Source organism: Myotis davidii, unplaced genomic scaffold, assembly GCF_000327345.1.
Source record: "Myotis davidii unplaced genomic scaffold, ASM32734v1 scaffold150, whole genome shotgun sequence".
In the NCBI taxonomy this organism is placed as follows: domain Eukaryota; kingdom Metazoa; phylum Chordata; class Mammalia; order Chiroptera; family Vespertilionidae; genus Myotis; species Myotis davidii.
The window spans coordinates 430,030-441,153 of NW_006283437.1; the positions used below are offsets into that span (position 1 = coordinate 430,030).

The window sequence follows — 11,124 nt, forward strand, 5'->3', positions numbered from 1 at the left end:
GCGGGGATGCGGGCCCTGAGGGGCTGGCGGCGGGGCGACCTGCAGGCTGAGGGCGCAGCCTGCTCTGCCGGAGGGTGTGCTCGGACCCCGGCGTGAGGGAGGCTGTGAACAGGCCGCGGAGCTCAGGCTGCCTGTGCTCCGATGGCCACTAGCAGCTTCCCGGCCTCTGCACGCGAGGTTCCAGGAGCAGCCCCCTTCCCCTCCTTGTAACAGCCAAGAGCAGCTCCAGGCACGGCCAACGGTCCCCTGGGGCAGGACCAGGTGCCCCTGGCGGAGAGAGACTATGCGAGGGGGTGGGGCTCGGCGGCAGAGGAGTGAGGAAGGGCAGCCGCCTGGGTGAGGGGCTGGGTTCCTCCCGCTGCTGGAAGGCCTCAGGCAGCCGGCAGAGCTATAAGCTGAGCTGTAAGGCATGCAGCTCACCGTGTGCTGGTGCCCGGCAGTGCCTGTGGTGGCGGGAGCGCGGGTGCTTCCCTGAAACCGCCAGGCGACCCTGGCAGGCGCACTGCCCCCACCTCTGTCCCCTCACTGGCCCCGGGCTTGCGGGCAGACACCTGGGCCTGCGGTCTCCAGGCCGCGCTGCTCCTCCTCAGGGGGCACCTGGCTCCCCAGCTGCTCGGTGGTCGTGGGGGGGCAGTGGAGACAGGAGCCGAGGCCAGAGGGTGCTTCTGTGGGATGCTGAGCCGAGCCTCACAGCAGGACCCATTTCAGAGGCGACCCCCACCCCTGCATGCACCTCGAGTCTCTGGAGGAACCATTCTAAAGTGTGGGTCCTGGCCCCAGGAGTGGGGGGACCTGACAGGCTTCAGTTCAAGAAGGGACACTGAGTCACAAGCAAAGACGGCTTTTCCCTGCAGCAGTCCGGTGTCTGGCCCCTCCCCATCCCGTCTCCGTCTCCCCTCCCCCCTGCGCTGGCACCTTCCCCTCCCCTCCCACTCTGACAGACACCTCCACCAGGAATGGAACGCATTTGGGTTCTGGTTCTGGTACATAGTTCCCTTTAGTTCATGGCAAACAGCACTGATTTTCTGTACACCTCCCCTTGGTCAATAACTAAGTTGACTTTAAAAACCATGAAATCAATGAAAAGCCAGGGGTTCAGTGATGCTGTCTCGGGGCCTTTGAGTTGGCGTCAGGCCCTGGACTGTTTAGGTCCTGTCATCACCTGAAGCTGGCCCAAAGCTGAGTCCTCTCCCGGCAGGTCGGGGGGCTCCTTACCAGCGGGCCGCCAGCCAGGACAGGGCCCTGGATCCGAGGCCACTGGAGTTCTCTGCTCCTCGGGACGCGAGCGTCCGCACAGCTGGCCCTGTACTGCCCCGCTTTCTGGAGTTTCACTGGCTACTTCAAACATTCCTCTGGATGAAAACGGATGTGAGAGAGCAGAATGCAACATGCTCAGCTGTAAATGCAAAGCTTCAAGTTCTGCCCAGACCCCCTGGGAGGCTCACCCGCAGTCCCCAGCCTTGGGGGCCACACAATTTGAGGAACACTGCTCTACGGTAGTTCCCAGTCCGGCCGGCTGGGGCACCCAGTTGTGAGGCAGGAACCGTGGGCGCACCTGGTGTGTAAGCCTAGCACCGTGACTGTCCCCCCCTCCCGCTTCCCCAGTGCCTGCTGGGAGGCCCCCGGGCCGAGGCCTGGTCTCAGGGGCTCTCAGGTCCATCGGGTTGCAGTCTGGCCCTCACTCAGCGAGCCCGCCGCTCACATCTGAACACGAAGGCTCCACAGGGCAAGACCTAAACCTTGGCGAAGAGGGTAACAGGCACATGCCAATGGTGGAGCATAACCTGGACCTACAGCCAGTTGCTCGATACAACCGCAGTTTGTACTCCTTCCTGTCTGGATCGAAATCTGTCCTGCTGTCAAGAACGTCACCCCCACCTTCCCTGGCTCACCTACATCTTTGGTCCACAAGTGTCTACAGGTAATAGTTTCTTTCCTTCCCCTACTGAGCAGCTACCATGCGTCTGACCAGGTGACCACACATCTGAGCAGGAGTCTCCTGGTCACCGGGCCCAGGACCTGGAGGTCCTGCTGGGACAGGAAGACACTTGTGGCAGCGGGAGCAGCAAGGGGCGGAGGCGCCTGGGGGCCGGGAACACAGTGGGAACGTCTGGGCGGTGAGGCAGGGTCAGAGCCCCGCACGTGCCCCCCACAGCAGCAGGAGCACCTCGGGCGGCGGGAGCACAGGAGCCACCTGCGGAAATGACTGGCCGTGCTCTGGCGTAGATGTGGACGGGTAGCTGGGCTCCTGCGGGCGGTCGGTGACCTGCACCAGGACCCCGGGGAATGTCGGACTCCCAGCGGGATGAAGGGGCAGGTGGGAGATGAAAGTGGGCTTCGGTGAAGCGCAGTCTTAGGGAGCAGCGCTGTATTACTGAAGGACCAAGCAAAAAGCAACCACTTGCTAGTTTTTTTAATCAAACACTTTATTTCCACATAACAAGCGCAAAAAACTCCCAAACACTTGAACAATACAATGAACGCAGGTATGAAGTCAATTATATACTACCCAAAGCCCCAAAGGTCAATTAGCGTGACGTCCCAAACATTTCCAGACGTGGTTTTTCAAAGCTACCTTTGGTTTTTGGAAAAACCAGTGTGGAAGTCAATACACATCGAATGCACGGAACACGGCTTACGCCTGGCAAGTGGCCGCAGTGCAGCCTGGCGCTGCGAGCACAGGCCGCCGGAGCCCGCTGGAGCGGGAGGGGGCCGGTCCGGCGGCTCCTGCTCGGTACAGAGGTCTGAGCTTAACACCAGACACTGCCGGGCAGCGAGCCTCTGGCTCCGCGTGTCTGCTGGGCCTGCGCTGGCACGGATGGCGGGAAGGTGAGTCACAGGAGCGCTGGGCAACAGGTCCCACAGGCGCGGGGCAGGCGGGAGCCAGCCTCTGCCTCCCACTGTTCTCACATTACTTCAGGGTGAGACGGTGGACAAGTTCAGGTAAAATGTTCCAATATTTGCTTGTATTTTTAATCGGTTGCTCTATGAGAGCCCTCATACATAGCAACTTGAAAACTTTCATTATAAAAAAGAGCGTACAAATAAATTCACAAAAAAGAGACAATTGATGTTGAGCAGCCAAAAAGTCATGGTTTATTATATCTGAAGAAATTTCATAATTAAACACAACCAAACTGTACATTTTACAATCACATTCTATTTGTAAACAGTTAAAAGCCACTGACTTCTTTTGCATCATAGGACACAAACAGTTAGAATCAAGGCAATGAAATGATGGCAAATTCTCTGTGTTAAAATTTTTACCCTTGTTTAGTCTCTCCTTTGACTAAGCAAGCATTATAATACCATTTGTGGGCAAAAAAGGGGGGAGGAGAGAAAGAAACTGTAAAAATGGTGTAACTCGTTAGTTTGCAACAACATTTAAAATTTCCTTTCTACAATGAACGACGCTGTAAGCCCAAAACCGTGCTTACAGGATGCATAGTTACTGATTTCGGCTTTAAGGTACAACATTAGACATAACACAGTCACGACAGCAGAAACAGAGCCACTTGATGGAATTACAAAAATGATTCCCTACTGATCATTAGCAAACCATCATCACACTAATAAAAAGACAGCATCTGAAGCAGAACGTCAAACTCCAGCTTGAAGCGTTTTTTTGTTTTTTCTTTTTTTTGGCAGAGAAAATTCTTTCACAGAGCAGTACACAGTATCAGTGCTGAAACTGGGGGTTCCTTTTCCTATGAGGAACTACAGGGCTTGTTTTGTTTGACTGGGGACCGGTTTTCCTGAGAACCACGCTCTGATTCAGGACAGGAATAGAAAACAAGAACATGGCCAAATGCTGCTCCTTTCCCAGAGATAGAAAGCATCTTTTAAATCCTCCTCTTTTTTTTTTTGTCTTTTAAATTTTTTTTTTAATGATGGAAGAGTAAACATTTTTTTTTTTCTCAAAAAACAAACAAAAAAATCTGTAAACAAGAAGGTCAACGTGAGAGCCTTCAAAAGAAAATGGAAAGCCCATTCAAAGTGCAGGGCCCCCCGGTGCAGGCGGGCTGCAAGTCACAGCTGTGGCCACAGTTTTTCAAACTGCAGAGCGAAATTCTTTAGTTTTAGAACATGAAGAAACGGGTGCAACACTTTCATTATCGTCCTAAGTCAGCATCATAACGTGATCTCCAACTCCACGACACACAGTAAGGTAGCGGACGTCAAGGCATAGTGGAGAGCGCACACCTTAAGGACATCCTTGAGTAAACATCACACGGAACAGCTGCCCCCCCATATTGCCGATTAGACGGAGAGAACATCATTCAGTGCAAAGGTAAAAGCTCATACGTTATCAGCCCAAACAATGGTTTTGGAAAAAAAAATAAGGGTGGGGGTGTGGGAATAGGGGGGAAAAAAAGAAAAGAACCCAAAGGCTAAACATGATGAATTCGCACAGGTGAGCTCACTACGCGGTCAGCACGTATGGCGCCAGTGGGAGTGTAACGAGAGACACCTTCACATTATAGTATTGGCCTGCATGATTCAAGTATTCAACTGATATGTTTCGGGGAAAACAAAGTGGAAAATGTGCAGAGAAGAGCTGTTCCCACAGGCGCCCTGGCTGCAGGCGGCGAGCTCAACTTAGTGCCCCTTTCCTTTGCATCTTGAGGTTGCGGTCACGGTCACGAGTCTACCTCTACCTGTCACATGGATTCTCCACCCCCACCGAGGTGGTCAACAGAAAGAAAAGCATTGATGGGGGATGGGCTGCTCATTCCTCGGGGGTCACTGCTGCTTGGAGGGCCCCACAGGCTTGTGGAATAGTGGGGGGTCCCCCAGAGGGAAGTGCCATGGAGGTCTCCACAGTTAGTCCCCGCCAGCCCAGCACCATTCCAGTGACTGAGATCAGTCCGGCTGGAGAACGGGTGGGAACAGTCGAGGGAGCCCAGCCGGTTCTGGCTGGACCCGAGGGACTGCCAGCCAGGGGAAGGGGTCAGAGACTGACTTTGTGCAAAGAAACGACTGATCTCCTCTTCACTGGCAAACTCAGCGAGAATAGTAGTGTTCCCCAGCACACACCTGGGGGGGAGACGGACACGTGAGGACCCAGCCACCGGAGGCTCCCAGGGATTCAGGGGGGGGGTGGCACCCGTGTGTCTAGGACACACCAGGCACCCAGCACACCCTCCCGCCTCCCTGCATGAGCGCGTGCCTGCAAAACCATCCCACAGGGCCGCAGTTGCGGGGATGTTCTGGGGCCACCAGACCAGGTGCCGAGGGAGGTGTGCTCTCGCCCCAAGCTCTCCAGGCAGGAGGGCTCCGGGGTGGTGCACAGAGCAGCCAACTTACATGTGCAGAGACTTCTGTGCCTTCACTACCTCCTCCTTCGAGCTGTAGCGGACCAAAGCGTTTCCGTGCGGGAGGTTCAGGTGGAATGTTATCAGGGGGCCATGCTGCATGCACAGGGTGCGCAGAGTCGAGCCGTCGATCTAGGAGACGGTGCGAGTGCCTGTTAGCTGCGCCGTGGCGCGAGGACACCAGAGAAGCTGTCCCGGGACAGGACTCTCGTCCTCCCTCTCGCCTGAGAGGTGTCACGGCTGGTGCTACTTTCCCCGGGACTCACTGCTGTGGTGGGTATGGCGCCCCCTCCCAGCTCCACTGGGCCTAGAGCCATACCTCCGTGGCCTCTGGACCCCGGGACATTTCCCAGGTCCCCAATTCCTTAGCCACTGCCCTGCTGTGGCTTCCAGTCTTCTCTCCCCTGCCCTGAGGCAGGACCATCAAGGCCCTGCTCCCTGTGGGAGGAGGGGGGATCTAACATCAGCCTCCAAGGGGGTGGCCCAGGAACTCGGAACATGGCCGCACTGAACAGGGCAGGCCAGGGCTCTCCAAGTGCACCAAGCTCCTCTGCCGGCCTGGTCAACTGCCCAGCCCTGGTCCTAGCCCACGTCACTGCCCGTCCTGGGCTAAGAGCAGGGAATCGGCACATTTCCCAAGGCAGAAGGGCTGCACCAGCTCGCAGCCCACAGCCCGACTGGGACCTGAAGCCGCCTCCTCTGCCAGCCCTGCCTCCCACCAGGCCCGGCAGCCTCTCCTCCACATAAGAAGCTGGGGACCTCCTCTCGCAGGCGCCCACGTGTCCGCACACTAGTGCCCGTGCCCTTACCTGAGGTGTAAGGTTTTTTAGAACAAGCCAATTTGTTATTCTCCCTGAGCTGCTCTCACCCCAGCTGGACCCTGAACAAGGAAGAAAAAGGACAAGTCAGTTTCCTGAAACTGTGGCTGGAGTGATAACCTAGGACAGGCACATCCCAGTCCCATCATTATCCGTGGGGGTCACGGGGCTCCTGGCTAGTGAGGCACAAAGAAGGCCTCCCTTTGGGATACTTTCATTCATGAAGCTAAATCTATCTCAAAAGACTACCACTTGGGGAAGGCCTCTCCAGTGTCCTCTGATGAACTGGCACGAGTGTCCCCCAGGGTGGAGCTCTGAGGGACACTCGAGCTGGCAACTGAGCAGACAGCCCCATGTTTGTCTGGGTCACCACGGGAGCCACCTGCTTTCTGCGCTCTCCCAGCAGCATACCTTGAAGATGTGATCAAGTCAGCCCAGTTCATAACTGCTCCCAGGCGCCTCACAGACACTCCGCACAGCTCGGGAGGCAGCTCCACCCACTTCTCCCTGCACACGGCTCTTGAAACCTAAGTCCAATAGGGAGCCCTAGTGCGCCCCAGGTCTGAGCCTTATGCTGCTCCCTCTGCTTTGCTTGGCTTCCTGATCACACTCAACTCTACCAAGCCTCCTTAGAGCAGGCCCTAAGGCATCCCCTCACACTATACACCAGCCACTTAGAGTAGCTGGCCCCCAGGTGGCTGTGGCCAGAAAGAAAACGTACACACAACACCCATTACATTAATTTGCATTTAGTAGCTTAAAACAGACTCAAGTATTCTCTTCATGTAATCGAAACTTCTCCCAAAGGAAACGCTCTAAGTTTTATTTCAGCCAATCACCTGTCTCAAGATCAGAAATTATTGAGCTTTTACCATTTTCAGCCTGGAGATGACAAAGTGTGGTACAGGCCAGGGGCAGGGCATAATGAGGTAAGAACCAGCAGACAGCTCGGAGTTCACCCCGGGGCCGTGCAGTGCTGGTCATGTGCAGGAGAGGAGGGCCCTCTGCCCTTTCCTGAGACAGTCTGCTTTACGCCTCTGGCTCTGTCTGACTAGCAGCACCCGTTCCTCTCAAATGTCTCTGGTTAGCCCGGCTGGCATGACTCAGTGGTTGAGCACTGACCTATGAACCAGGAGGTCACAGTTCCTGCCTGGGTTGTGGGCTCCATCCCTAGTGGGAGTTGTGCAGGAGGCAGCCGATCAATGTTTCTATCCCTTTCCCTCCCCCCTGCCCTCTCTCTCAAAAAAAAAAAAAAAATTAAAAAACAAAAAACCCTGCAATACATTTTATGAGCCCTTACATCAAGGCCAGGCTTTCCCAGCCCTACTGTGGCGGCTTCTGCTCTGTGTGCCACATGTGGTGTGCTTTGAAGGCTGGTCAGGAGTGAGAAGTTCGCACACATTTTAAGAGGAGCAAGTGAGGAACTTCTCAAAGAAAGGAGCCCCATTCCACTCACTCACCACTGTCTGCCAAGTGTTCTTAGGTGAACTGGGTGACATGGAGACCAAGAAGAGCGTGCAGTAGGAGTCACACGCTGTTCTAGTTCTAGCCCCCTTGACAGAGGGCACTGCCCCCGTCACACCAGCCTGCGTGCTGGCCAGTGCTCGGCACCTCATCTTACCTGGGGTATACCTGGCGTCAGAATTTCCCCATCCTCCACCTACACGCAGAGGAGAATTATCCCACGTAGACAAGGGAGGCTTCTGACCAGTGAGCCCCGGAGGCGGGCGGGATGGAGCAGTGATGTTTTTAGGTGGCAAAGGGACCTTCCACAGCTCATGGGCCAGAGAGGTGTTTGTGACTGACCCCGGAGACCACGTCAATTTGGAATCGCTATTTCTGGCTACTCAAAGGGAACAAAAAGTGGGAGGGGGGAGATACTGCTTTTAGAAAAGATCAAATTTAAATAGTAACATCCACTCTCCCGCTGAAACCAAATCAAACAAAGTGAGACTCTATTAAAAACCCCTAAATCTAACCAAATTGCCAAAGAAAACAAGCCAAGAAAGTGCTCCTTCACCTCCAAACCCCAGACCCCGCAGGCAGCCGATCAATGATTCTATCATCATTGATGTTTCTATCTCTCCCTCTTCCATCCTCTCTGAATCAATAAAAATATGAGAGAGAGAGAGAGAGAGAGAGAGAGAGAGAGAGAGAGAGAGAGAGCTAGTTTCCAGGCTGTGGCTTCACGGAAGTGGGTGTGCGGTCAACAGAGAGCACTGCTCCACCAGAGTGGAGAGCTTGCCGAGATCGTGACCTCAGCAGAGAGGGGAGAGGGCCCACTCCCACGCCCGCCCTGCCCACCTGAAGTGCTTTGTGCTGTACTGCTGAGGGGAACGTTGTAGTTGGAGGCACGAATGGATGACCAGGCACTAGTTGAAGGCAGCGTGGTGTTCAAGGATGAGGATGACCCTATGTGGGGGAAGAGCCCAATTAGTAATTCCCAGAGTAAGTGACACGGTGCCTTAGAATAAGCAAAAGTGCCTAGTGCAACCGCCACTTCACAGCCGTCTTGAGAAAGGACAGGCATGCTCAGGCTCACAAACAGCATGCTGACAGCTCTCTCACTGCACAGCTGGGCCTGGGCAGGCCTTTCTCCTCCACCGTGCCCCAGATTCAGTCTCTGAAACCTAGCCCATGACCATTTTCTCTAGTTTAGCTCCAGACTGACCATTATCTGATCGCTCTAACAGCTTCTGCTGGGTCTCCCACTCCAAGGCAACTGCTCACCCACCTTGAATAAAGGTCAACTCTTCCACTCAAAACTTTCAGTGGTTTCTCTTGATATCACAACTAACCCTCCCTCCTCCCCCCGACTTTCAGAATCTCCCACAGATCAGAAGCCACCATCTCTGCGAGCACGTCTCCCATGAGCCACCAGGACACGAGGATGCCGTGTGGCTGTGCCTACTCCTTCCCCTGGGAAGGTAGTGGCTCTCCCTACTTCTGCAGAGCTGTCTGCCCAACTGTGCTGGAAGGACGACTCCTCACCACTGTGATATGGCAAGCACCTGCTCACCGATGACACGTCTAATGTAAGATGCAGACTGGCATCTTTATTAAAAATTGTTTAAAGGGGCAGATGGCCCTGACTGGTTTGGCTCAGTGGACAGAGTGTCAGCCTGTGGACTCAAGGGTCCCGGGTTCGATTCCGGTCAAGGGCATGTATTTTGGTTGCAGGCACATCCCCAGTTGGGGGTTTTGCAGGAGGCAGCTGATCGATGTTTCTTTCACACTGATGTTTCTAACTCTCTATCCCTCTCCCTTCCTCTCTGTAAAAAATCAATAAAATATATTAAAAAAATATATATATATTTTAAAAAAATAAAGGGGCAGATGGAAGGATAAATGTTACAAGAACAGAAAATACTCTCATTTCCTTCTCCTTCCTTCCAGTGCACCCACGAAATACAGTAAATATAACCACGTGTACGTAGAAGGATGATTTTATTTGATAACCCATTAAAAAGGGCATCTGGACTATAAGGATACTTAAAATTGGTATTATTTCGACTCTTTGAGAGACAGTCAAATTGCTTTTCCAGATGACAGTCTTTAATATCCAATGTATAAATAAATAACAAAAACACACCTTTTACAAAAAACACCCATTTCTTAATAACCACAACAGTGTAAAGGAGGCAGCAGCCTGCAGCTGCTAATACAATGACTGGAAGGACCAGTTGTTGGTCCTCTGTTAACTTCACATGTGTGTTTACCGTATCAAGTGAGAATGAACCCTCCTCACTTGAAGTGCTGAGGAGTCGCCTACGGGACAAGAGACCCTTCTGCTCCCACTGCCCGGTTTCCTGGGCGTCAGGGGCTGAGATGTGCCGGTGACGTTGCTGCTGAGGCCTCACACCTACTCTGAGCCACCCTTACACCATGCTGTCCAGAAACGGAAGTGTACCCGCCTACATACCACTGTTCCTGTCCCTGAGGTGGTCAACTTCCCGCACAGTGTTAATTGAAAGATTGTTTATGACACTGCCAGGAGTGACGTAAGGGTCAGTTTCTGGGTCAATGTTTGGATAACCTTTCCATGGTTCACCAGGGCGGAATTCTGGAAATGAAAACTTTAAATTAGTTCAGGCTCAATCACCATTTTAAAATCTATTACTAAATAATGTAAAATTTTACTCCTAAAACCTACGTAATTCGCAAGTATTTTGATTCGGGAACAATATGAGATGAACATAGGCTGTTATTTATGAATAACTTGCAGGTTTTTACAACAGGACCCAATGCTCTGGGTTTGTATACCTCAAACAGTAACACCCTACAGTGTTCTATTACCAGGCACAAGGCCACAGCAACCGAGCAGGCGGTGCAGGCCACAGGAGCGATTCTGCCCACTCTGCGGCACAGCTGCGATGCTGCCCAGGAGGTTCCCTGGCACAGGTGGAGATGGGCATGAGTGCCAGGGGCGGGCAGTCCCGCGCTCACTGCTGGAGCGTAAGCACTACTGGCCACAGGGCAGATTCGATGCCGACGTCACTGTCCCTCGGCACTCATTTGTATCCTGAGCACTCAGCCCAACAGCCAGAACTGGGCTAAACCAGTACCCAGTCATGATGGAAGCTGCTGGCGTCTTACCTGGTGGCCAGTTAACACTGCTAGAGCCATTGGGCGATTTGGCACGTGGCCAGCCATCTCCCACTGAGCCTGGAGGGCTGGCTGGCGAAGTACTGCTGTTCATGAAGTCATAAGGAACAAACGGAGACTCTTCCAGCCTGAAACCACTTGAAATAGCACCTAAAAGGAGAAATATGACCATGAGATGGGAGCAAAATACATGACCAAGGTCCGTCCTGTGCTCTGTGGTGTGTGAAGATGCACGGGGGAGAGCTGACACCATCCCGGTTCACGTCATTCCAAGAAGGGAGTGAGTGACAGACCGGGATAAGAGTACACAATTATTGCCAAGTCATGAAGACACTTGTACTGCGGCCTAAACTGAGAACAAGCACAGTGCACCCTTTGTGGGATTC

The 11,124-nt window shown here is 53.5% G+C and overlaps 1 protein-coding gene across 2 annotated transcripts in view; it reads right to left on the reverse strand.

The window, feature by feature from the left end:
• Positions 1 to 3,067: 3,067 nt before the first annotated feature.
• TNRC6A (trinucleotide repeat containing 6A) overlaps positions 3,068 to 11,124 on the reverse strand; it is a 93,724-nt gene continuing 85,667 nt past the window's right edge. For both annotated transcript variants that reach the window (XM_015563978.1, XM_015563981.1), the window contains 7 exons: positions 10,730 to 10,888; positions 10,056 to 10,196; positions 8,438 to 8,545; positions 7,755 to 7,976; positions 6,125 to 6,195; positions 5,308 to 5,447; positions 3,068 to 5,037 (listed from right to left, as the gene is read on the reverse strand). In XM_015563978.1, the coding sequence (XP_015419464.1) occupies positions 4,662 to 5,037; positions 5,308 to 5,447; positions 6,125 to 6,195; positions 7,755 to 7,976; positions 8,438 to 8,545; positions 10,056 to 10,196; positions 10,730 to 10,888 (1,217 nt within the window). In that variant the 3' untranslated portion in view covers positions 3,068 to 4,661. The remainder of the gene's footprint in view (positions 5,038 to 5,307; positions 5,448 to 6,124; positions 6,196 to 7,754; positions 7,977 to 8,437; positions 8,546 to 10,055; positions 10,197 to 10,729; positions 10,889 to 11,124) is intronic.